The following is a 26860-nucleotide window of genomic DNA, read 5'->3' as shown; positions in this document are numbered from 1 at the left end:
ATGAGGTCTCTGTTTTACCTGCATTCTTGGACTTACTTTTCTTTCCTGCCCACCAGTTACCCCTGGGTTACTCTCTTGCCCTTTCATGTTATGTAACTAAAAAAATGATAAAAACTAGGCTTTCCACTTTCTTTTAAGTTTCCACCAAAATCAGCCTTGATTTTCACCAAAATCTCTGCCTGTAATTTTTCTAACTTTTTAATTGATCAGATGCAGCTTTCAAAAGTTAATGGCATTTTCATCTGCATATGAGATCTTGTTTGCTTGGCAGGCCAGCCACCTAATTGCTAATATGAATAAAGGTTGTGAGATTGGACTCTTGTGTGACTGGAAAACAGTCCTCCTGATCACACCTTCTGTTGTTGAAACATATTTTTTAATTTTTTTTTTTTTAAATCTTCCTTGTGGTTTAGACTGTGTTGCAGCAGGTGTTGAAAGATGGCTCAGAGTATGGAGTAAGAAGTGAACTTTTCTCTACAGTACCTAGACAAAAGGTAGTGATTGAGTTCAGGTAAGCACGTGTGATGAGTCCTTTGAGAAAATTGCCTTGTCTGCTAATTGGTATTTTGCTGATTGATATTCATTGCTGCAATGTATGATGCCTGTGAAGTTAAACCATATTTACAATATTATATTCAGCTATATTTGATACTGTGATATATTTTGCCAAGTAGAATATAAGTTCTATTTAGGGAATTGAGGCTTTTTCCCTGAATGTATTTTTAGTATTTAAAGAATTCATGCCTCACACTGCCCCTCCAATAAGAATATCCTCATTTAGTGCATAATAACATTCAGTTTTTAAGTCAGCTTCTTTTATTTTGTTATCAAGAAACATGATCTGAATTTTCAGCCACTAACCCATTTCTTTTTTCATCTTAATACCTTCGTCCCTGACTTGCTAAAGCAGCCAGGTATTTGTCTTTCTAAATCTTCTCAATTGCTGGCCCCAAAATTTCTGTCCAGTGCAATTTTGTTTACGGTCACCTGCTCATGGAATGAAAAGTGTCTGACTCAGATCTCTTCATGTATAAATATTTTTGTTCACTTATACTCGCTCTGTAGGCTTCCGTAGTCAAGGAAAGTAAGCACGTGGCTTTATCTCGGAGGGTGAATTTTCATAGCTGAACTTCCATTTTATTATTGGGACAAACAGTTGTGGGTACAGGGTTTTTTTAGGGGGCCACTGTTGGTAGAAGAAGAAGAAGATGTGATTTTAGTTACTGATTCTTGTACACAAGGTCCCCTGTTCTGATACGAGATTTATCTCTAATAATGGTATGAGGAGAATGATCCATATGTCCACAACATGTAAAAAGTGAGAAAGTAGTGCAAGTCTTTTGTCACTAATATAGTTGGGTTTTGGGAGGTTCTTTGGTGGGGGGGGGGTTTGTGGTTTGGGTTTTTGGGGTTTTTTTTCCCTGTAACATTGGGTGCTAACTGATATTGCAGGAAATGCTGGTTGGGTAGGAAAATTTGCTGTCTAGAACAGAAGCTAATCAGTGAATTTTAAGGGAAAATTGAAGATTTGGGTTTATTTCTGTTCTGCTATATGCATGAGTTGAATTCTTTTGACTTAGTGATCTGGCAGTCTTATACATTGAACAAACATTATTTGTTACAGCTCCCCTAATATTGCTAAAAAGTTTCACATAGGACACTTGCGTTCCACGATAGTAGGTGAGTATGCATTTAACTGCCTCCTAAAAGAGTGGAGTGGCTGAGTCGGGCTCGGCTTGCTAATTAAAAACCTTTTGCTCATTATGCGGTAAAGAAAAGAGCAAGTTGCATTGCTGGCAGATTTATCACACGTAATATAGTTTTATCACTGTGAACATTAAATGAAGTAGTTTAAAATTGCTCAACAAAGACACCCAGGGCAGTTTTCATTGAGGTGTTATGAGAGTCCTTTGAATTTTAAATTTCCAATTTGTGCTGGACTGCAGAACAGTCAGATAGTTATGTCTTGGTGGCTGTCTTGCAAAAAGCTTGCTTTTATATGTTAATTACTTTATGCCAGTATTACTAACACAGTTGCTGTCATTTGTAATGGAATAATTCATAAGTTTATTGTGCAGTGCTGTAATGGCATATGGAAAACATTATTTCTCCTTCCTTTCCCTCTCTCACAATAAAAACTAGTAGGCTATTAGAAGAAGATCCTACAGCTAATAATGCATTAGTTTTTAATTATATTTAATGTGTCATATATAATTATTAGCTATAGAAAGTTAACAATTCTGCCTCTTCATGGACTGATAGTTGAGTGAAATTACATATTTTTTGCTCTTTTTCTTCCATTTCTGGACCCTTTGCTATAGAAAAAAACCACTTTCAAAAGTAGTTCTGTAGATCAATGTTTGTCCAGTAGTAAGAGAATGAATTGACTACAGACAATGGAATTGAAAGTAACTGCAAGCTATACTATGGTGTTATAATAAAAGAAGAAGTGCAAGCTTTCTGCATCCTTTTACATCAGTATTGTAATTAAAAGGTACCCTTGAAGGACAGGAAAATAGAGGAAGGAATGCAGGTATTTCATCTTTGTAATTCTATAGTTGTAGCTGAGCTTAGGAGGGAGATGAAGGTTTTTTGTTGTAATAAGTTAGAACCAAGATGTGCTTATGTGATATGGTAAGTTTGGAGCATATTAGACACGTGTTAAGTGCAGAACCCAGCACTGCTTCAGCAGTATGCAGAGATTCAGGACTTGATGTTCTCTATTTAACATCACAGTTAATAGCAGTTTGTGAGTTTGAGTACTTGCTTAACCTCCTGGTATGAGGTTGCCTGACTGTTAACACTGCCACATATTTGTGGGAATACAGGATGATTTTAAAAAAGTGTTTTTCATGTTCATATACTTTGCAGTATGTGCATGCACGTACACATATGTATGTTTTTATCATTGTTGTATGAGACACTTTATGGCACCTTTGAAATGACCAGCCTTTCTTTTCCTCTCAGAATACTATTGCTTTTAGTTGTGAAGTATTTTAGCAAATTCCGTGGATTAGTTCATCTGGTTGCTTTTCCTTTTCATTTGGAATATAGATCGTACACAAACTGAAAACTGTTCTGTTCAGATGAGAGACTACCTAAAACTGAATAATAATACCAATTTTGTCTCCTTACCAGGGAATTTTATAGCAAATCTCAAAGTTGCACTGGGCCATGAAGTAACGAGAATAAATTACCTTGGTGACTGGGGCATGCAATTTGGTATGTTTTGATACTTGTTTCTCGTGTTCCCTTTCCTATTGTATAATGGTCTAGGTTTCCAGCTTTGGTTTTTGCAGGCCCTTTGGATTCAGTCTGGGCTCATGAAGAGTAATATTGTGTTTCCATGCATGTAATGTGTAGTTAATCTCCTTAAAATACAAACAAAACAGTCCAGACTGATTCATCAGCAGTATGACCTATACTACTGTACAAGAAATAACAGGAGGAAATACACTCAACAGTGCCTCCATCCCTCAGTAGCTCCTCTCTGATTATGTATGTGTAATTTGGGGTTTATTTTTAAAGGGCAGTATAAATATTTTCTGCGTGTGTTGGTTATACCCGTGGAGCTGTCATAGCTGAACAGACTTCTGTTGCTGCCTCCAGTCATAATGCATACATATCACCATACCTGTTGCATGTCTGCTGTGATAGTGTTTTCCTTATTCAGATTTTGCATGTGTAACAGCTGTGGAAGAGTAAGCTTGCTAACTTACCTATGCCACACCTGTACATAACAATACAATAATTGTAACAAAATGTTTATTTTTTATTTAGTTGTCTTTGTGTGTGTTGGGGTGTTTTCTTTATCTGTTTTTTTTTTGTTCCCTCTGGAAACTAGTTCATTATTCATAGAGTATAATTAACTTGCACAGCAACTGCATTTTGGCAGATTGAGGCCCAGAGAGTTTGTATCTTTAAAGATATCCCAACACTTCCCCCAAAATTTTCAGTTTCCCTTTAAAATATAGCAAAAGAGAGGTGTGTAGGTGGAGAATATGCAAGTGAATAGGCCCTAGAAGACTGTCAATCTTGCATGCATACACACTCCTACCTCTTCTGAAATGTCCATCAGATAAGTGAGGACTGAAAAATCCTCTGATGTGCAGCCCAGCATAGGTTGATATTTATTCCCTGACCAGAGATCCTTTATGTCCAGTTGCTGGATCTGTAAATACCCTTCTTATATGGCCGTTGACCCATCCATAGGATTCACAACTTTGTTGATTTTTTTGTTAATCTTGCATTTAAAATTGATTCATATTTTCCTCTCCTTTTCTAATTTCCCCCCAAAGCTGATTTTGACATAGTTTTAGGCATTTAAAAAAAATACAATCATGCCCACTTCTTTGTCCTTGAAAGCTGGTACACCTGTGAAAACTATAAAACTCCCCCTCATCTTTTGCAGTAGATTCTGAAAACAGTGTTCGTATATTTATTTTTAAATGGCAAACACAAAGTACAATGTCTATTAAACAGTCACTTTTGCTTATTCCCAGCCCTTAGGCTGCCCCCTCCAGTTTTGCTGCTACCACTGTTTATGGGGACATTAATGAATCAACTTTATGAACAGAGCTGTGTTAAAAACTTAGTGTAAATACCCTACTTCTATTCCATTTATGTGTTCAGATTCAGCAGTGTAGATAACATAACTAAAATGTATTCAGTCCTACCCATTCTCCTTCTAGAGTAGATTCCTGGGTTTTAGACAGTTGAGTAAAATATTCTTATGACTGTGACAGCAGTAATAGAATAATTTTTCCTTTGTTAAATTATTTTCTCCGCAACTCATCTTTCCTGATCCTGTTTCTGATCAAACAGTAGTTTATAGCAGAGCTTTGCTTCGCTTAGTATTTGTTTCATAGGAATTGTATACGGAATGAGTTCACCTAAAAGTCAATAAATTTCATCATTGCATATTTCATGCATTTTTGCCCCTTAGACATAATTTTATCACTATGTTATTGTATAATGAATGTGGCATTGACACTTAAGCAATGAAATGCAATGTGGTTAAAGGGCTTCTCAACTGACCTCATTTACTCTGTCTTTGAAGACACTAAATTGTACTCCTAAGTCTTTGTATTAAAACTTTCCTAAATATCAGGAATTTTATGTATTTTAGTACAAAGTTTCGTGAAGGTATAAAGATCACAATGCTTGTTATTTACATGTGTACCTGTTGTCCAGCACACAACTGTTAGAATCATGCTTTTGACCTAGTAGTTTCTTTCAAAATGGGTGCTCCCCTCTTTATTTGGCCTGGCTCAATTCAAACATATGACAGGTTTTATAACAAATAATATAGTCATGCTTCACAAAATTATAGCATATGTATATTATTATAATGGTCTTTCCCAGAAGCAGTGCTATAATTAACGATCTGTCAGCATTTCTATTACAACCGCTATTGTCAGAGGCTTTAAAACTTAATAATTGAAAACATATTTTGCTAAAACATGGCAGAGAAGTCCTCAACCTTTAGGCACTTTTGGGGCAGGTTTCTTAAGGTAACAAAGCTTATGCAGTCACGCTGTCTGTCCATCTGTCTTCCTGTCAGTCTGCTCCTAATAAATTTTGAACCCGTTGGCCAATTTCAGCTAGATCTGACCAAGAAAAATGTCTCCAAGAGAACAAATTTCTTTTGGTATTGTGACAGTTGGCAGCCACGTAGGGGTAGAAATACAATGTAATGCCCTCTGGGAGAGAAAGTTAACGTCTGTGTTTAGCCTGCCGGCTAACCATTCAGCACATCTAAGTCAGAATCATTCCCAACACATGCTGCATCTTGCCAATAGTTGCTGAGTATAACAAGGGCTGGGGATAGTTTGGGGAAGACAGAAACGTGTGGAAGGCTGTGTTTGGGTTGAATAAAAAGTGGTAGTCTTGCTGGGGGTTGGAGTGTGAAGCCAGCATTGAAAAATGGAATATGGAGGTACACTAATATCTATGAGAGATCATTAAGAAATCAAGCTCTGATTGCTCATAGAACGAGCTATCCTTAAAGAAACTATCTTTTAATAGAATTAGACGCATTTTATTTCCTAAACCCTAACTTCTTTTTCTTACTTAAGTCTGCCATGGCTTCTGTCACACTTGGTGTTACCAAGAGGGAAGTTCTTGAGAGAGTACTATTTGTTTAGTGGCAGAGAGCTTTTCAAAGGGACACCTCCATACCTATTCCTCAGATGCTGTCTTCACATTAGTCCTGGTTCTTGTCAGCTCAGGAATGAGATGGCCTTAAAAGCAACCTCAGAAAATCTAAGAGGCTGCAAGATTAATATTGCTAGATTACTGAAGGAGTTAATGGGCTTTTTTGATTTAGACAAAAAGATTGGGATTTGGATTTCTTGCCCTTTCAGGTGGCTTTTGGAAAGTGCTGAAGCCAAATTGAATAAGTGAAAAAAAGTTACGTATTCTCAGCATGCAGCAAAAAGTTCCCTTGAAATTACTGCATGAGTGGTATGTGGAATACCATATTGTGTCCCAGTTTCCATTGTCCTTGAAATGATAATAGTATTAAGGGAGGAAGCAAAACAAGGAGTTTTGAGCATGTTCTGGTGCTAGACAGTTTGCACTGTGCGGCTTCCCATTTACAGCTGGTTGCTGTGTAAAAGATAATTTTCTCTACAAGTCCAGAAACACAAATTCCTTTTATGAGGAATTGAAAAATCAACATAGTATTTCTTACTAGTTTCTAGCTCTTATAGTTTTGGTTTGGTTGGTTGGTTTGTTTGTTTTCCCGTGCAATGGAATAATAGGTTATGCTTTTGATTTGTTTTTGTAGCATACACCATTATATTGTTTAAAAATGTAAAACATTTGTTTCATTACATACAGTGTTAAGATTAGACTTGCTTATGAAAACAACAAAACAATATACTCTGGGCTATTGTCTAACTCTGTATTTAATTGCTATTCAAGGCTTATTGGGTGTTGGTTTCCAACGCTTTGGCAACAAAGAAAAGCTAAAATTCAGTCCTTTACAACACCTTTTTGAGGTAAGTTCAGAGAAGACCAACTTGGTACTTCAGAGGACAGTCCAAATAACTTAGCTGTCAATTTTCTACAGAATGGTATGTCTGCCAGGATCATGGTGACAACTCACATTGGATTTAAATGACTTTGCTTGAAGGACCAGTGCTAGCCTGGGCCATGGCAGCAGAGACAGTTTTCACGAGGCCCTGGCAGCAGAGATAGGTTTCATTAGGCTGAAAAATACACCCCATAAGGGAGGTAATCATATGAATACTTAGATTGCATTGATTGCTGCTTCCACCACAGCCAGCTTGACCAATATCAACTATCTTGGGAGGTAATCATATGGATACTTAGATTGCATTGATTGCTGCTTCCACCACAGCCAGCTTGACCAATATCAACTATCTTAACTAGGCATAGGTGACCACTGACTTCACTATGTTAACTGCAGTGGAAATGGAGTCTCACATCTGATGCCATCGTGTGTTGGTTACCAAAGTTGTGCAAAGAAGTGGCATGTATGGTGTAAAAATTCTCTTGTTGCTAGTGTTTTTAGAATAAGTAATATTTAATTTCCATTGCTCAATACTGTGGTTGGGGAAAAGGATCTTTAAAGTGTTTTGTATCTAATATGGAGCTGTAACATATATAGGTAAGGAGGAGCAACCATCACTTTCCAGAATACTGTTCTGGCTTTGCATAATGCTCTTCTTTTTTCCCTGAGTGTTAAAGAGCCAGGAGCATTAGAAGGTGCAGTTTCTGCTGACAGGCATTCAGAAAATGCCTTGCAGCAGTAGCAAAGGCTGTTTCATTGCAGGAGGTTGCCCCTCAGTTGCCCACCATGCCCACCAGCATGGTGCAAGTGCTATAGATTGCATTTCTGTGTGTTAGGGACAAAACTGACTTAGTGGACTGTCCAGGTTGGCAATAAAGATCGAGGTTGTTTAACAAGCCTTGTTTTTCCTAGACTAATATGATTTTGGTTGTTGGTTAGCTCCATTCAAATATGCCTAATATCATTTGAGTTAGTATTTATTTCTTCCTCTTTACCAGTTCCTTTGTCACTTCTCATTGCACTGTATGAAACAAGCAAAAAAGGTTTTTATCAATCTTTTGATACTTTTAAGTGATCTTTGGTTACACCATGCTGGGTGTAACATGTATACGATAACGTGAGAGAATGTGACTTACGTACTTACCAGCACAAATCCAGCAACCATAAGGATATATGGACAAAATTTTCTAAATAGCTAGTGTTCAAGCTCTCATCCTTTAAAAGAAAAATCTCTCGTGTGAATGGGGCTTTGTCAGGGTTCTTATGTAGCATTGTCAAGTGTTCTCTTACTACAAAGCTGAGCTGTGCTTCACCCTCTGAGCTGGGTGTGGGAACTATTGCTAATGACAGTGTTCAGACAGTATCTCACAGGATAACTGCTTCACATAAATCTGTTTAGTGTCAAAGGAACAAACTATTTGAATACTTGGATACTCTACAGCTGAATACGTACTAGGTAGATTGTTTATGTGGCAGGGTAGCTCTGTCTGAGTTTGCCGGCCTCTTTGACACAGATAAATTTTGTTCACTTATTCCCTCATCCCTGAGGCCTCGTCAATAAAATTGACAGATTCTTAACATGGAGATATTTTAGAGCTGTAGGACTGATCTAAAGAGATGACAAGAAGTAGTCATATTGTTGTGGTTGTACATTGCTACATATTATTTATTTTTTGTTTATAATTTCAGTCCATTCTTAAGAATTACATTTCAAATACTTGAATTTTGCTCTAAAGCTTTAAAATACTATCTACTGCAGTAGCATGTAGGCTTTATGACCTTAAAAAAATTACCTTCAAGTGTAGAGAACAGTATTCAGTCAAGCTGCAAAAGGTTCTAAAACAGTAGTTGTTTGAGACCAAATTAGTTTCTCACATATTCCCATTTTTTAACTGTTTGTTCAACTGTATTCCTGGTCTATATAAAAAACTGAGATATGTTTCAAAGTGGTGTTTTTCTGCTGTTGTGTGCAACTAATCTTTCCTATAGTTTATTTAAAAAAAATTTCCATAGCACAATTTCTATATAAATGAATGGACAGATTTACCTTTCCAAACCTCTTTGCACCTTCCATTTTGATCAAGAATCAAATGTTAATATGCCTTTTGCATTACTTTTGTATTATAACATCAAAGATTGGGCGGGGGGGCGGCTTAGAATGTGTGAAGCTACTGCTAGGGGAGGGGGAACATTGTTCTTGTAAAGGATTGAATTTTCTTTCTACTTTAAATTTCTTTTTTGTGGCAGAACTAATCAAACATTAATCTTTGAGGCTTATCAGCAGTACTGCCTGTTAAAATCTCTAAAAATCTTGGGACATAAAAGGAAGGGGAAAATTTTGAGTTTTGCTGTGGATGCTTTTTCTTTTTTTCAACAGGTATTGAAGAAAGGTATTCAAGGAAGGTATTGTTGGCAAACACATTGTCTGAACATTGCAGGAGTGAAGTTTTTATAATTATTTATTTTTTTATCAAGATTGCAATGATTTGGGGGTTAAAACTCTCTTACAAAGACTTAAACAGCATTGAACTATTTGAGTCTAAATACATTGTGTAACCACTAGTTAATTTAATTATTTTTACATAGTACTTTAACTTTTTAAAAACTTTTCCGTGGGCTTTCAAAATGCTCCATGTGGAAAGCAAGGAATCATTGGGCAAATATTTGGCCTTTAGATAGAAAGGAGTATGTTATCATAGAATAGAATCATAGATTATCTCAAGTTGGAAGGGACCCATAAGGATCATTGAGTCCAGCTCCCTGCTCCTTGCAGCACTACCTAACGCTAAACCATCTGACTAAGAGCATTGTCCAGATGCTCCTTGAACTCTGACACGCTTGCTGCCATGACCAGTTCCCTAGGGGGAGCCTGTTCCAGTGTCCGACAACCTTCTCAGCGAAGAACCTTTTCCTAATGAACATGAACTTCCCATGACGCAACTTCATTCCATTCCTTGTGTCCTGTACTGGTCACTGGAGAGAGGAGATGAGCACCTCCCGCTTTGCTGCCCCCCTTGAGGAAGTTGTAGACTGTGATGTCACCCCTCAGCCTTCTCTTCTCCATGCTGGAGAGCCAAATTTATTGTACATAGATAAAGTTGGCTAATACAAGAGATTGTAATGCTTTTAGCAAACTGACAGTGCGTATGTGTGTGTCTAGTCAGATGCTGACATTCATATGCTTGACTTTAGCCACAGAGAGACAGCACGTATTAGTATGGGTGCATAGTACTATAAGTAAGTGACTTTTGGATCACAACTTTTTTTTTTTTTTTTAGCTTGTAAAACATCAAGTCGTAGCAACTTTGTGATCCTCTGAAGAAAAGTCTCTGGTTTAAAAGTCTGTGAGGGTTTCCCTTTCCTGCATAAATTAGTTCTTCCGTATTCTGCTGCTGCAGTTGTTTCAAGGTTATGAAGAGGACGATAGTGACAGCAGTAAGAAATTGTGGCCTTAGTCTTGTTTCAAGATATGCTGCACATTTTCCTACTGGAGTTTGGACTACTCATTCATCCTTAAAATAGGGAATGTGTTCCTTTAACGTGGCTTTAAAATTTTGACATTACAAATGTAATCTTTAAATGTATTTGTATTGTTCTTGTAGAACTTTGCTGGGCTTGTTTTTATTGAAGGAGAGGATTATACTTCTTCAGCATTTTCAGTGCCGCTGTATTTTAGGTGTATGTGCAGATTAACAAAACAGCAGAAGATGAAAACACAAAAAAGCTGGCTAAGGATTTCTTTAGAAAACTGGAGGAACATGATGAGCAGACATTGTCACTTTGGAAACAATTCAGAGACTTCAGTATTGAGGAATACATCCGAGTTTATAAGGTACAAATCATCCACTCTTTTTTCTTTGTTGTTGGTAAAATGGTCTCTTTTTATCTGTTGCTCCATCAATCTGACAGTGCACTGCACCTTTTCATCCAAGAGACTGCCAAGTAGTGAACTGACTTAGGAACAGAGGTTGCTGTAATGTTGTCAATTAATTGCCTTTCCAGTAAACTTGACAGTGTTGTGGGGAAGATGTTTCTAAACATGTTAGGTTATGCTCCTTTCTGTTTGGAAAAAGCAGGGTAGTTGATTTAACATCCAAGCAGACCGTCACTTCAGTTGCTGACAGCCTAGATACATGTTGTTTAATGGAGTCCATGTAATTGACCCTTTGACTAATTCTCCCTTCTCAGAAGCCTTGAAGCTAGGAGTCTGGTGCTAGGCAACAAAGCAGGTCAGTGTTAGGTAAATACTCTTCAGTTTTGCTTTATCTTTGAAGTCAGCAACAACCCACTGAATTTTACAGTTTCCACAGAATAAATTTTATTAGGAGATAACTCTGTTTTCACACTTCTGATCTAATGTTATACTGCAGAGCTGTGTATGTCGCTTATTAAATTGAGTGTAAATAATTATAGCAGCAGGAGTTTACAATAGTAATCAGTGCATGAGTTACCTGCAGGTTGAGTTGAGCTGATACATGGCCATCTGTTGCATACTGTAATCTCAAGAATGGAGCCGGTGTCCACTGTTCCGTGGGAGATGTTTGTACCACTGACCACAAAATGAATCTTACGAATTTGGGAAACAGGAGTGAGATACACCTTCTGTCAATGAATCCAGTCTTGTGGTATTAATACTATGTAATCTTACTCAAGAGTCCCTCTGAAAACCAGCTAGTGTTTTTTTTCCCCACATTCTTCCAATGAAATTCTGGAATGAGTGCCCAGTTTTGATGGGCTTAAACATTTTTTTCTAACTCACAGCTCCAAAGAATTTGTGATTCATTTTATACCACTTCCTTCTTCTAGTATTATTCTTTACTAAAAATTGCGCTTTTCCATCTCCTTCCTCTTGATATATTTCTAGAAATTGGTCATGTCTTCTTTCATCCTTGATTGCAAAGTTAAAAGAGAAGTGGCCTGACCCTTTCTCAGTAATCCAGATAACCTTGCTGTGCTTTAATATCTTCCCTGAAACATATCACTGGATTCATGCTAGGTACTCTAAGTTTAACATCTCCTAAGTGAGACACAGCCTTGATAATTCTAGTGGAAAGCTGACCTGTTAGAGTAAGTGGATATTGGGCTGTGTATGCAGCTGCATCGTGATGGTCACTCATCATCAACCACATGATGACTGGTACAGCTAGCTCTTTCCAGTTCTTTTTCAAACTAATAAGTATTAAGCTGATGGACTGACAGCTTTGTTGTCCTCGGTTAAAAACCTTGTCTTTTGTACTATTAGATTTTACCTGCTTTTGACAGTTAAGGTCATCCTATCTCTCCTAGGTGTACCCTCAGCCTTCCTAGCAATGGTGATTTCTGTGTGCTCAACAGTGTTTGTGAGCAGCTCCTGCTTTTTTTTTTTTTTTTTTTTTTTTTTTACTTTTATCATCCATTTAAAATAGGATTGGTTTCAAGTCCAGGTAACTTCTCTGCAGTGCACTGTTTTCACCTCCAGCACAGCAAATTAGAGACCTACCTCAGAATTCTTGTACTCATTGCTCTCTCCAGTTTACTCCTAATTTATCATGAACATTATATCCAACACTGTATTAAACTCAGGGAGATTAATTCTAATGCAGAAATTGATTAAATCAAAATCCAAACATCCTTTCCTTTAAACAATGATGTGACATTTCCTGCAATAAAACTAATCTTTGCACTCCACTCTATCTGACCTGTGACACAGACCTATCATCTGACTTAATTTGAAGAAATGATTAGCCTCAATCTAACAATGTTTCCCTTCTTTGATGTTCTTGGAACTTTTCAGCGTCTAGGAGTGCACTTTGATGAATATTCTGGAGAATCATTTTACCAAGAGAAGTCCCAGGAAGTTCTAAAGATGTTGGAGGATAAAGGACTCCTTCAGAAAACTATGTATGAACTCATTATTCAATCTATTGGTATAGTTTACTTAACAACTCAGTTGCATTTCAAATGAAACATGATGAGTGAGGTGTGTAGGTCATCTAAAGGGAAGAGTTTTCTTTAGATGGTTTTGGTAGCTGTTCTAGTAGAAAACCAACATGATTTGTGCAATCACAGCTAAAATTTGTTTGCCTTTTCTTGTGGTTAGCACAGAAGCCTGGCTATTAGGTACAATGGCAGTGTTCAACTCCCAGTGGTCTTTTAGGCTGTTATTTAGTTTGGTAGCTTCATGTGCCATTTAATGAGCAGAGTTAGATGAGATTCTTGCCTTGATGTGCTGCCTGGCTGAACTGGGACAGAAGCTGTAGTCATGGAATGTACCAGAATGTGGGCAGGTGGCTCCCTGGCATCAGCAATGGTGACAACAAACTTATAGGAATGGTCTTCAGAAAGACTTAATGGATACAGACATTCAAAGAAAAGAATGAGGTTGTCTAAAGTGAGGGGGGTTCTATGGCAAGAGGCCTTCATTTTGGTTCTGACCTCTATCTTACCTGAATTTCACCTGTATTGTGGATCTGGCTTGCAGTTACTTCAGTGTTTTCTCTCAACTTACAGCAAAGGGACAGGAATCGTGGATCTTTCAGAAGAGAAAGACCTTTCAACGTTTTCCACTGTCATGCGTAGTGATGGAACATCGCTTTATATAACAAGGCAAGTAAGCCCCTCTGTGTTTCTTACTGTTTATTTTGCCAGTAAACTTTTGTATGTGATTACATTTGTAACTGATAGTACAGAATTTGAAGCTTTTCATTTTTGGGATGGAACACCTTGACGAATGAGTAATTGTAACTGGAAATAGCAATGTAACTGTGATGGGATGAAAATGGCTTAGGAAAAACATCTGCTTTTAAATACTTTTCTTCCCCTTAAGCAGTCACTTTCCATCAATCATAATACTTTCTGTAGCTACTGACTTTGAAAACAAAGCTGAGATCTCTTCACCTAATAAATACTTGCCAAATAATGAATGTTTTAGAAAGACTTTTGCTTAAAATGTTTATTGGCAGTGTGATGCAGAAAAAAATGGCTTGTACAGCCATGTCTTCATTGACTCAGTGGACCACCAGCACTGTACCATCAATTTTATCACTGTTTTCCTGCCTTCTCGAGCAAGTTGTTTCTCTGTACTACTTTGTGTTTTATCATATAACCTGACACTGAGCACTGGGTGGGTTTTCCAGGAGAGAGTTGTTTCTCTCAAGTCTCCCAGTTGATTGATTGTCCCAATAGGCAGACAGACACCAGACTTATTCAGTGCATGAGAACTGTTTCCTCAGTAATTTTCATAGCTGATGATTTGAAAAAAAAAAACATTTCAAACACGTCGTGAACAAAGTATACATGTCCTCTTTTTTGTGTAAGGCATACGTGGATCTCTATATCTGGCAGTCCTCTTCCCTCCATAAGAGTAGGTTATTTTCCTGATGCGAATAATGAGGTATGTTTGAGTGAAAATCCAAATAGTTACTCATTATCTTTTTCAGAGATCTTGCTGCTGCTATAGACCGAATGAATAAGCATAGCTGGGATACTATGATTTATGTGGTAAGTAATTCTAGATCCACCAAAGGCTTTTGAGCCTGACTCTCGCCAATAATCCAGGGGGCCTCTTGCTCCCAATGTGATTTTGGCACATGGTATTTTTGGCGGTAAAATAGATGCCCTTACTGCCCAGCAACTGTGCTTCAATGTGTCAGTGTTTCTTGGTTTTGTTTCCGTTCACAATCCACAGAACAGTTGAAAAATCAGCTCTGGAGATTTTCTCTGTTTTAAAAATTCATTGCAATTCATTTCAAATGAACTTCTACTCAATTGACATTGTATTTTCTATATAAATGTTGTAATTAATTTTTAAACAAGTCAGAAAAAGCTGTTAGTCTTATAAGGGATTGTAAAATGTTAATTTAGAAATTTAGAAATTAATGTTCTAAAATGAATCTAAGTCTACTCTAAAGTCCTGATATCTTACCTGAAATGTAAATTTTAATGGCTTTGTACAGTGCCTTGGTTTCGTTATGTAGAAATTGCACATGAAGTACTGCTTAATCAATCTGGAGCAGCTGTAGACAGGGAATCTTTTTATGTTTCTTGGTTTGATTATATTGCTCTTTAACAATTCCAGCAGTATCAGTAATGAATAGCAGGTTTATCTCCTCACTTGTGTGAAATAGTTTTTGCTTTAGTATTACCAAGGACATACCACATGATGATTTTAAATTTTCTTTTTCCCAGATTTAGAAAAAAAACATTTTGAAAACCATGTTCTATTATGTGAAGTCAATTAATGACCCGTGGAAAAAATCTGAAGGTTTCTGGCATGTTCTTTGTGATGTGTTTGGTAATGCCCATAAATCTTCTCTGGTGCAGCTTTTTCAAAAGCCAATATAATGTTACAAATACCATGATTCAGGGGAGGGGGAGAGATCAGTAAGCATGAAATTAAATACCCAGATAGTTTAAAGTGCGACTTTTAGTTAAGTCACATTCCTCCTTTTATTTTCAGTCTTAAGGAAGTTTCCACTAACTCGTCATTCTCACAGGTGGTCATAGAACAGAGGTTTTTTTGTTGTGTTTTTGGTGGGGAGGTTACTTCTACTGACCGGAACATAGTAGATGCGCTGGCATCAAAGAGCAGCATGGCTGTGAAAGTGCAATGTATTAGCAGTTAAGGAAGCTCTCTGCCTAGTTCATGTGGGTAGGTAATTATTTGTATTTTTTAAACCATGAGGTAGTAGGGACCAAGGCAGAAGAAACAATTAGAAAGAAAGAAAATAGTTGTGTGGGTATTATACAAATTAGGATGGGGGCTGAATGTTAAGCTAATGGAGTGAGCAAGTACAGAAGCAATAGTCTTGAGTTGACTGGCTGCTCATAGCTGAACTCCAGTAACTGCTCACTTCCTTTCCTGGGCCTCCTTGGAGGAGGAGGAATCCTCCTTGATCTACTCCTAGTCCAAACAGATATGCAGCAAAACCAGACTGGTTTGGTTGATGTGACCATTATAATCAATGTCTCATTCAAGTTGGAAATGACAGATTAGCCTGTCTGACCTTGTTATCTCAACCTTGCTAAGGTTGCGTAGTTTTTGGATAATGTGGTTAGCGTTTCTGTCATTTCTGACTTGCTGAGGGCTGAGAAGCTGGCTCATAAAATGAGAGGGCAGTAACAGAAACTGTGAAGAGAGTTTGTGGGGCAGATAGCCTGATGAGGGAACTGCCAGCCTCGCTGAGTTTTGCAGCTGTTTTGTGGCAATGCTTTGTGGTGGGTTCCGACTTTACTCAGTGTTACCAGAGGTGGGAGGACTTCATGGTTTTAAGCGAGAACACTGATGATTTTAGTCTATAATTATTAAATACAAATGTATTTCAGAATCCTGATCTTGTTAGAAGAAAATTATTTAGAGGCTCTTGAGTCTTATAAGATCATCTTAATTTAATCAGATCAACTTGTTTAAAAGAACATTAAATTGGTTTATTAGTTGTAATGCCATAAATCAGTACATTCACCAATTAATTTTTTTAAAAATCCTACTTATTTCATAAAAATGCAGTGATATGAGAAAAATAGTCAAAACATTTAAAAATGCGTGACGTATTCCATTGAATGTTGCATTCAAAACAGGAAATGAAAACACTTTTATATGTGAAGAATTAAATACAATCCACGCTGCAGTCAGACTGCAAACTTCTCCCTTAAAGCTAACCGCTTAGACTACATTTAGAGATGTATAATTTTGGGGCTTGTAAGGAAAAAATTGCTATTCCTCATAATACGAATCTTCTTTTTGAGCATTTGTGTTATTTTTGCCATGCTATGAAAAAAAATAGTATTGTGAAATAGTAGTGTCTGCAGGTTCATCTTTTTTAACCTACTTATGCATCCATGTTTTTAATATTATATTTAGGCATAGATGAAGTTGTGTGGTACTCCTGGTATTTATTTAGCAAATTTGGTTTTCATGCAATTTTAATTATGTGGATTGTTCAAGCATAATAAACACTCATGGTTATGCTTCTTGCAGTATCACACAGCATCCCAAAAACACAGGAATTGATACTTAGTTTTCATGTGGCCAGCTGAAACCTGGAATTCAGCTTGTACTGCCTGATAGGTATACTTATCTTGGCCTCTCTTATAATGTTCTTATTTCCATGGTAGTTTAAAGGATTATGAAAAAAGCTATTAGATTATTCTTAGATTATTTTCTGTTAATTTTAAATATTCTTCTGTATGCTATTTCTATATATGTTGGTCAAGACAATTACAAACTTAAGTTGGCTTTTAGTTTAGTTTTAGCTGAAAATTCCGCTTTCTGAACAATCACGAAGAAACAATTAAGTTCAGAAGGATTGGAGTCTTTTGTCAGTGAGTATCATCATGATTTGTCACAATATCTACTCACAAAAGACTGCAGTCCTCCAAAGAGGCTTTTAAATGCTGTTATCGTGGTCCAGGTGGTGAGGGACATGCTGTTGTGCACACAAAACAAAAACATTTTCTCTCGTGGAATGTATAATCTCTTGTAAAACAGGAGAATACACATGAACTCAGACCTAGAGGGAAGCAGAGGAAACAGCGATGCAGCATTGGCCAGTACAGAGAGCTGACCTTGATCTAAACTTTATAAAGTTTATTGTAAGATCTTTTAGTGAGAGAGATCTGGCTTTGTTACAGGTACAGAGAGCTTCTGTCATATGTAAGGTGTGTGGAAAAGACCTTGGAAGGCCTTGTTTGAAATGCTAACCACCGCTGTCCATTTATCAGCCTTGCTTGTGAATCTGCTCAGAGAGAGGTGACGCATAGGATTGGAGCAGGTTATGAGGAACTGTGAAAGAGGCGGCAGGTGCTTGAGGCTTGATACAATGGTAGAGTTGAGAAAAAATGCAGATAAGCCCCTCACTCACTGCTCACTCCCTGTCTTGGAACACCGAACAAATAAGGAAATAGTGGTTATTTGGTTATCACTGCAGTGTTTTTTTGAGGAGGGATAAAGGAGTCTTTGAGTGATGTAGTCAAAGCAACTAGATAGGAAAGTGAACTTCATAGCAACAGCTGTAGCTAGAAACACAAAGGTTGTTGTTAGACATAAAGAAACTTCCATCAGAAACTGCCTTGAGTCATAGGAGAGAGTAATTAGAAGTGGAAGAGATGCACAAGATGCATCATTAATATGAAAATGTGACCATTTATACTTTTTTTTTTAATTATGCACCTGACTCAAGATGTAAAGCTCCACAAGTCATGCTGGAGACAGAGAGCTTAAAGAGGCTCTTTCTCTTTAAAGAGAGCTTTCTAAGCCAAAGGAACCTTAAAGTTTGGTGATGTAAAACATGGGAATATAACAAGAGCAGCAAGGTTCTGAGGTGAAAATGGAGGCGTTTTATTTGAGGTGCAGCTCACAGATTATGTGAAACTAAAGAACATCAAAGTTTCGTGTCAGTTCATGACTTTGCCTTTATGACCTAGGAATAATAATTTTTTAAAACGTAGATTACTTTTTCTGACAAGATGCAAAATCCCATTGCTGTAGATTGCAGCTGTTACATTTTTCAAGTCTTGCCTGTCTTCATAGGTCTTAATTCTTGCAGTGACTTACTGGCACAGTGTCTGTGGTGTTGTGTGTTTGTGTGTTAAAAGCTAATCCTTATCAAACTTGGAGTGTTTTCTAATATGAACCAATTTTATTCCTTAGACAGATAAAAGTCAAAGTAATCACTTTCAACATTTGTTCCAAATACTGAAGCTCATGGGTTATGACTGGGCAGAAAGGTATGCATTTATAAGTCTTAATTATATACCTTTTTTTCTTTTTTTTCTTTTTTTAAGAATGAGTAATATGTACATTGGAATTTCAGTGGATTGCTCTTTTGGAGAGAATGTGTTGATTGTGTCCACCTACCACCATGTGTAGCACATCATGTAGGCATTTTGCCAAGGAGGAAAAACTAAGAAACTCAGGTCCTCGGCACCAGCCTTTTCACTCTATATGTCCGCTCCTGCTGGTCTGCCTTTATTTGTGAAGGGAGACATTGCTGTGTGTTCAGGATGTGAAAAAAAAAAAAGCCCTATCTCTCATTTAACGGGTCTTTCAGAACTGCTTGATGTAAAAATGGGAAAAAGGGAAACAGTCTTTCAGAGACTTTATGGCATAGCTTCTGGGATATTGTGTGATCACATGTTAAACGATTACTTCTTGAAGTATGATATTTTAGCAGTGATCTGAATCTGAGTTTGAATTGTGCTTCAGGCTTGAAATACCTATTGCAGGGAAATGTATCCCCACTGTTATTCATTGTACTTACCAATCTTGTTAGCAATCTGAGCAAAGGTCGATAATGGATCTGCAGACTAAATCATATTCCTCTCTAACAGACTGCATGTCTTTTCTGGTTAAATATAGGATTTTAGCCTTCAGGAATATTAGTCTGCCTCTTTTCGCAGTGCTTAAAGTTGCACTAAAATTACCTTAGGTTATGGATCCAGAATAATGCTTGGGATTATTGTGAGCAGAAGCAATGAATGTTTTATTATTAGAAATGATTAATTATACTTTTAGTTTAATGTGGCCACAATAGAATTATTATGACTCCCTTTCTAATGTTATTAACAGATCTGTGTTGCCACAGTAATTTGATCTGTCTACATCCTGCCTCTCCTCATTTTATTGTAATTTATTGCATTGAGTCCTCTGTACTGAAGCTAGTAGCAAGAGAGGTTCCCAAGAGCACGCAAATGACCAGGTTATCATAATTCTGATCATAATTTTCCCGTTATATAATAAGTATGGAGCTTTGGTTGCTGACATGAGAGTTAGTGATTATATCACCAAGCTTCCCACGTTGGAGCGCTATTTATTCAGCTGTTATTGCTGTTTCCTGGTAAGAATCCAGCTCTGAACAAACACTGCAAACATTTCTTTTGATTAAAACATAATTTTAAGTCCTGCTGCTTTTCAACACAGGTGCCAGCATGTATCTTTTGGTCTAGTTCAAGGGATGAAGACTCGGAGAGGAGAAGTAATTTTCCTGGAAGATGTTTTAAATGAAGTTCGCTCAAGGATGTTACAAAACATGGCTTCCTCAAAAAGTTAGCTATTTCAGGTCTTATTAATTTCTTCTGATGCTCTGTGTTGATCAAAAACTTGTTGTCTTTTCTACCCTTCACTTTCTCTGCATCAGACTAATTGCAGTGTTATGCCCCCATTTGAGCACTTTTTATATCTCCCATAATATAAACAATGCTAAAATAATCCTTTGCAACTCGGTGAACTTCCCTAAATTACAGATTTCCAAATTTTTAACGTTCAGTGAAATTGTTTTGTCGTGCTTTTGCACTGGGAAGGAAATACCTGCCTTTGGGGGACAACGGTTGCTTTTTTCTGGAGGGACAAACTAGTCAGTAGTGGGGTTGGAGTTCAGGGAACAGTCAGATTTCATCCAAAGGATATAAGATTATATAAAATACATACAAGGAAGAAATTTTTTATGATGAGAGGGTGGTGAGGCACTGGAAGAGATTGCCCAGAGAAGCTGTGGATGCCCCCTCCCTGAAAGTGTTCAAGGCCAGGTTGGATGGAGCTTTGGGCAACCTGGTCTAGTGGAGGGTGTCCCTGCCCATGGCAGGGGGTTTGGAACTAGATGATCTGTAATGTCCCTTCCAACCCAAACGATTCTATAATTCTGTGATTCCATGATTCTATGAAGGATTTGTAGCTCTTGACAGTTTTCTCTGGCAAGATTGGCTGTAGCAACTACTGCCTTGTCATCCTCGCAGCCTCATGACTATTTCTGGAGTCCCCAGGAGGTCATTGCTCTGCAGCAGAATCTACTGAAGGGGATGTTTGCCTGCACCTTGGACTGTGGCTCAAGAGGTGTTTCCTCTTGACACAGTAAAGATTGAAGCAATTCCCAGTGAAATGCTGCCCCCTCTTGTGCTTTCTGGAGTTAGGTGCTGAATTGAATCATTGAACTCATCACATCAAGTGGTGTGCATCTTCCTTGCTCTGCCTCCACAGCTTTTTTAATCCAGATAATTTTGCTTGTAGAGTGAACAAGGAGAAGGGAGGGGGGCAGGCAGAATGATAGAAGGGTGACCCTCAATTCAAACCAGTTTCACTGCAGAGAGGAATGGAGCTTAGAGCTTCAGTTTAAAGGTTGGTATCATGGCTGAGTGGAAAGCAAACGTTTTTATGCTGGACTGAACTGACACGGCAGAGGTACAGACCCATGTTCTGTTGCACAAGCAGTAGGCAGAAGAACAGCTAAAAGAAGCAATGTGTTCAGATGGCACTGCAGCATTTCCCAGAGCTTATCTGTTAGATCCCACCTGTGTTTGTAGGAATTTTGTTATGTTTGAATTCCTGCCTTACTTCTCCTTTCTTAAATTAGAAATCTTAAATCCCTGACTCATAGCAATATCTTCAATGTTTGAAAAGTGTTTGGATACACAGTGGAAGATATTACAGACTTGTGTGTGGCATCAAAATGCCTCACTGTCATTAAAAAGACGTTGGGACCTGAGCATCTAACAGACCATGTTAGCTTTAAAAATCATGCCTATGCGGAGCTGGTTAGTTAAATATCTCTGTATAAACTCTTTCTTTGCTATTAACTGTACACAGTTCTGCTACTTAAGTTTCCATTATTGGCATCTTTTTTTCTTTCTACTCATCTCAATGAATCCTACAGTCCATGTAAATCCTCTCTGTAGTGCCTATTATTTCCTTTGCTGCTTTACTTTCTCTTAGATAGCTTTGTCTGTGTCTCATCAAGCATCTTAAAGAAAAGCCTGAATTCTGAGACCATTGTTCTGTTTTGAAACAAATCTCAGTTATGAAATGTAATAATGTAATCTAAACATATTTGTCTTTGTGAATGAATAGCCAGTCTGAGACTGCTCAGGGCTAGGAACTATCCCCACGCTTTTCAAGCTTTCTGAATTTTGTAAATAGCAAAGGTATGAGTAGCGTGAACTACTCAAAGTTGTCTCACTTGACTTTGCTGACCTGGCACGAAGAAATAGCAAAGCAAAAGACAGAAATCTAAGTGTACTAAAACTGTACTGTAAAACTGTTTCAGCTTAAGTGGTGCCTTAAGAGAACAGCTGAATTCTGCATGTTCTGCTGTTAGTGGGAAGTCAGCTGGGACAGGAAATTGTAAGCTGAGCTCTGCAAATTTAATAGATTATATATACCACAACAACAAATGCACTTGGCCCTTGCTAAAGTGGAACAGATTTGCCTTGTAAAAGACTGTATGGAATCGTCCTTTCTCTCCAGTAGAGACAAACAGGAAGAGGAGACCTTGGTAGAGCAGACTGTGATCTGAGTTTAAAAACAGAAAGCATTATGTATGTCAAAAGCATCACCTTTTCACTAGGCAAGGTTGTGGGTCTAAACACAAGTAATTGATTTCCCAGAAGATCCAGCATCTGAAGTGCTGTTATGTAGGGAAGTATGCTGTTCTTCTGATGAACTGGAGCACCAGCTTGGTTGGCCCCGTGACCTTCCTGTGAGGGAATGAAACAGGCCCTTCGGTGAATTTTTGTATGCAACAGCATGCTGCTTATCTGCTGAAGAATATCACTTGAGTTGTGAAAAAGCTGGAAATAGCTTTGCAGACATGTCTCTGCAGCTGTTGTGAGGACATTCTCTCTTAGACTCTTACAGATTAATTAGGCTATGTAATGATAAGTTCAGTCTATTTCGACGAGCTTTGGAGAGGTTCTTGTCATGTCTACTCAGAGAAGGACAAATCGTGCCTGACTAATCTAGTGGCCTTCTGTGATGGAGTGACTGCATCAGTGGACAAGGGAAGAGCTATGGATGTCATCTACCTGGACTTCTTGTAAGGCCTTTGACATGGTCCCCCACAACACTCTTACCTGTAAATTGGAGAGGTATGGATTTAATGGGTGGACTGTTAGATGGATAAGAAATTGTCTGGATGACTATGTCTGAAGAGTTGTATGTCAGTAGCTCAATGTCCGAGGTGGAAACTAGTAACAAGTGGTGTCCCTCAAGGGTCCACACTGGGACCAATACTATTTAATATCTTCATCAATGACATAGACAGTGGGATCAAGTGCACCCTCAGCAAGTTTGCAGATGACACCAAGCTGAGTGGTGCAGTTGATTGGCTTGAGGGAAGTGATGTCATGCAGAGGGACCTGGACAGGCTTGAGGAGTGGGCCTGTGCGAACCTTATGAGGTTCAACAAAGCCAAGTGCAAGGTCCTGCACCTGGGTCAGGGCAATTACTGGTATCAATACAGACCAGAGGATGAAGGGATTGAGAGCAACCCTGAGGAGAGGGACTTGGGGATACTGGTGGGTGAAAAATCGGACATGAGCCGGGAATGTGTGCTTACAGCCCAGAAAGCCAATTGTATCCTGGGCTACATCAAAAGAAGTGAGGCCAGCAGGTTGAGGAAGGTGATTCTCCCCCTCTATTCCACTATCCTGAGACCCCACCTGGAGTACTGCATCCAGCTCTGGGGCCTCCAACATAAGAACATGGACCTGTTGGAGCAAGTCCAGAGGAGGGCCGTGAGGATGATCAGAGGGCTGGAGCACCTCTCCTATGAAGACAGGCTGAGAGAGCTGGGGTTGTTCAGCCTGGAAAGAAGGTGGCTCTGGGGAGATGTTGTTATTGTGACCTTTAATTATATAAAGGGAGCTTGAGAAAGACTTTTTACCAGGGCCTGTAGTGACAGGACAAGGGACAGTGGTTTTAAACTGAAAGAGAGTAGGTTTAGATTGGAAGAAAGAATTTTTTTTATGACGAGTGTGGTGAGAAGTTGTAGATGCCCCATCCCTGGAAGTGTTCAAGGTCAGGCTCGATGAGGCTTTGAGTAACTTGATCTAGTTGGAGATGTCCCTGCCCATGGCAGGGGGGTTGGACTAGATGATCTTTAAAGGTCCCTTGCAACCCAAACCAGCTGGGTTCAAGTTCTCTGAGTATAGTTAGTTTAGATATCTACAGCGGATGGTGTGAATATTCCCTAAATGTACATCTGAGTGCTCCATTAGCCATTGGAACAATTTTTCTGTGACTATTTATGCCTCCCTATCACTTGGAATTTTTAAACAAAATCTGAATCGCCCTGTCGTTCTCTTCCTGATCCAGAGACTGGCTGTCTGAATTGTGAAGAGGAATTCAGTGTAGTCTATTTAGCCTGTTGTAATGAACCCTTCTGACCTTAAAATCTGTGTTACACATACTAGGGAAAGTGGCAAAAAGCCCATCTGAAACAGCTGTGTCTCAACTTTTAAGAAAGATTATATCCTGGACCTTCTTGCTGTATGCATCCTGACAATTTCCATATTGCTGCTTCACAGTTTTAGAAGATGCTGGTTTATTGGCATCTCCAAATCTAAGCCAGGGAGTTGTTATACTACTATGGACTTACAGTTTCTTTTTCTGTGTTGCTCTTCAGCAACCAAAAAGATAGACGACCCTGTGGAGACAGCAGAGAAAGTTGGTCTTGCGGCACTAATAATTCAGGTGAGTCTGAGCTGCATCCCGAGGTATTTGCATCTTCTGTGAAAAGTTAAAAATTGAGATGGAGAGCCATATCTAGGTGACATTAATTTATTGTTCCAGGACTTCCGGGGCCTTCTGTCATCTGATTATCAGTTTAGCTGGGATCGAGCTCTTCAAAGTCGTGGAGATACAGGCGTGTTCTTGCAGTACACCCATGCCAGGCTCCATAGGTAAGAGGAGGATTTGTATGCACAAGTACAGTTTGAAATGTATTTTAACCTTATTAACTTACTGCTTTGTGAAGCAGTAGTGTTAACTCCTTCCCTAAATATAACACGTTCACTTTTTCAGCAGAGGTGTGAATTTACGATAGGAATCACTGAGACTTCCCAGAAGAGCAAGCCAATTAAAATGAAATTTTCACCTTATTTCCGTGGGGCTGAGCTAACTGTCCACGTACTTTCTTAGTTCTAGGAACAGCCTCTCTGTGTGATTGGTGTCAGTGATGAAGAACGGTGGCCCTAGGCTTAAGGAAACTGATGTAAAACCCAAAATACCTGTACTTGTAAAATATACCGAATCACAGAACTTAGATGATTTTGGCTCCCACTGTAGCATCTCTTTAGCATTCTGTGATTTCCTACTGTTGTTAACCAAGGTTAAAAGCAGACCCCTTCCCGTTGAGTCAGGTCAAACACCTGACATTTAATTATTTTTTAAAAGAATTTCAGAAGAGTCCAGTTTGAACAGTTTTATCAATTACAGTGATCTGTCAGACCATTTTTAACGCCGACATGGATATGTATTTTCATAAAAGCGTGTAAGATACCTTCCTGGATCAGGCCAAAGGTCTGTACCAACCTGGTATGCTGTCTGAGCCAATGATAGTAGGAGATGGTATTCAGGGAAAGCATGCAAGCCTGATCCCTTCCTGTAGTCTGTTCCTCCTGTACTCCTTTATCACTTAGCATCAGCTTCTGGACCTGTTGTCCATGCATATCTCCTCTAATCCTGCTGATACTGAATGAATAGCACAAATTTTAATGTTTTTATCTTGGGTTGAAGTCAGCTATTCTGTTTCAGCATTCCATTCAGCTTGAGCAGAAGATGCCTACCCTTTTTTCTTAAAAACACAAATTACTGTTTTTCTTGTTCAGCTTTGCTAAGAAGAGTTTTTCATCCAACATTTGTTTTTCATTCTTACATTTTAGTTTAGAACAGATGCATGGGAACGAGCAGCTAACTGACGTTAATGTGGCGTGCTTGCAAGAGCCAGATGCCATCGCTGTTCTTCAGCATCTTCTCAGGTTTGACTAGTTTTCTTTCCAAATACCAGTTCCCTTAAAATAAACTTCTGGATTTGCTTCCATCCCATTGAGCAGGCACAGACTCCCCAGTCATAAGAGAAAAATGGCTATTTCAGGCAATGGCTTGTCTTTTGAGTCATACTGACTGCAACAGTAGCCCTCACTTGAAATCTTCATGGACTTCAGGAGCCATATGAGGGAAAAAGCAATATTTGGAACATACCCTGTGTACATGAGCCTCTTAAATTATTTCTTGTGCTCACAAAAATATGCTAAGCTCTATATAAATATTAGCTGCAGATTTGCTTGATCCTTCTTGTTCTGTTTTTGTTATATAGGAAAGAGGAGAGGAAGTGCTCCTGGGTGAGATGAAATGGGAGTATGTGCATGTACATTCAGTAGCTCAACATCCTTTGGAGCCACTGAACGTGCACAACTAATACCTGTTAATAGCAGTAATGTTCTTCATTAATTCAGACTTAAAGTTGAGCAGTTTCTGTTTTCATTATTCCATAGGTGCGTAATTAAAATACAGAGACAGGGGAGTTGTCCATGTTGCACAGCCTGTGATGGAAGTAATTGAGGCTTTCAGAATTCCCAGTGAGAGGTCCTGTATACTGCATTGTGCACTGCACAGTGCCAGACACTTAACACCTCTGGCCACACTCAGGTCTTTTCGAGGGCATCTGTTTAAAATTCAGACTTCCAAAAGTCATGCCAGAGTCCCAGGTGGCTCCTTTCAGCCTGCAACTGTAAATTGCAGAGTCCTATCGTTAACTGTAATTGCCTTGAGGTCTGCCTGCAGTTTATCGTATGCTGCATGTTCCCTTGAGGAATAGCGAGACCAGCCAGCACTCTACATAAGACCAGTAGTATCTTATTTATCCAGTGTAATTGTATTTCACAAAATACTCATGGGTTGTTTCTTGGTTTTTATCAGATTAGTGTATAGCTGCCCGTGTTATGTATAAGAACTGACAGGGCTGATGTATTTCCGGTGATTTGCAGGGAATCACTGCATCCCAGACATACGTCCATTTTCAAACAGCCGTTGTTGCTCCACTGCAGGGCTCTTATTTTTATAGAGCTTCAGGTCTG

The 26860-nt window shown here is 38.5% G+C and overlaps 1 protein-coding gene across 4 annotated transcripts in view; it reads left to right on the top strand.

The window, feature by feature from the left end:
• RARS2 (arginyl-tRNA synthetase 2, mitochondrial) overlaps window positions 1-26860 on the top strand; it is a 51930-nt gene that overhangs the window by 6436 nt on the left and 18634 nt on the right. For all 4 annotated transcript variants that reach the window (XR_008576409.1, XM_054820607.1, XM_054820608.1 and 1 more), the window contains exons 5-17: window positions 414-511; window positions 1625-1680; window positions 3139-3222; window positions 6928-7004; window positions 10716-10871; window positions 12813-12919; window positions 13529-13624; window positions 14458-14518; window positions 18666-18742; window positions 19935-20059; window positions 24409-24476; window positions 24576-24685; window positions 25667-25762. Coding sequence is in view for 3 of the 4 variants with exons in the window: in XM_054820607.1 (XP_054676582.1) it covers window positions 414-511; window positions 1625-1680; window positions 3139-3222; window positions 6928-7004; window positions 10716-10871; window positions 12813-12919; window positions 13529-13624; window positions 14458-14518; window positions 18666-18742; window positions 19935-20059; window positions 24409-24476; window positions 24576-24685; window positions 25667-25762 (1211 nt within the window). In the remaining variant the exon portion in view is untranslated. The remainder of the gene's footprint in view (window positions 1-413; window positions 512-1624; window positions 1681-3138; window positions 3223-6927; window positions 7005-10715; window positions 10872-12812; window positions 12920-13528; window positions 13625-14457; window positions 14519-18665; window positions 18743-19934; window positions 20060-24408; window positions 24477-24575; window positions 24686-25666; window positions 25763-26860) is intronic.

The sequence above is a fragment of the Grus americana genome, chromosome 3 (genome assembly GCF_028858705.1).
Source record: "Grus americana isolate bGruAme1 chromosome 3, bGruAme1.mat, whole genome shotgun sequence".
NCBI lineage: Eukaryota > Metazoa > Chordata > Aves > Gruiformes > Gruidae > Grus > Grus americana.
Note: the sequence above shows the minus strand (reverse complement) of the source record. Positions and strands in the feature narration are given on the sequence as shown.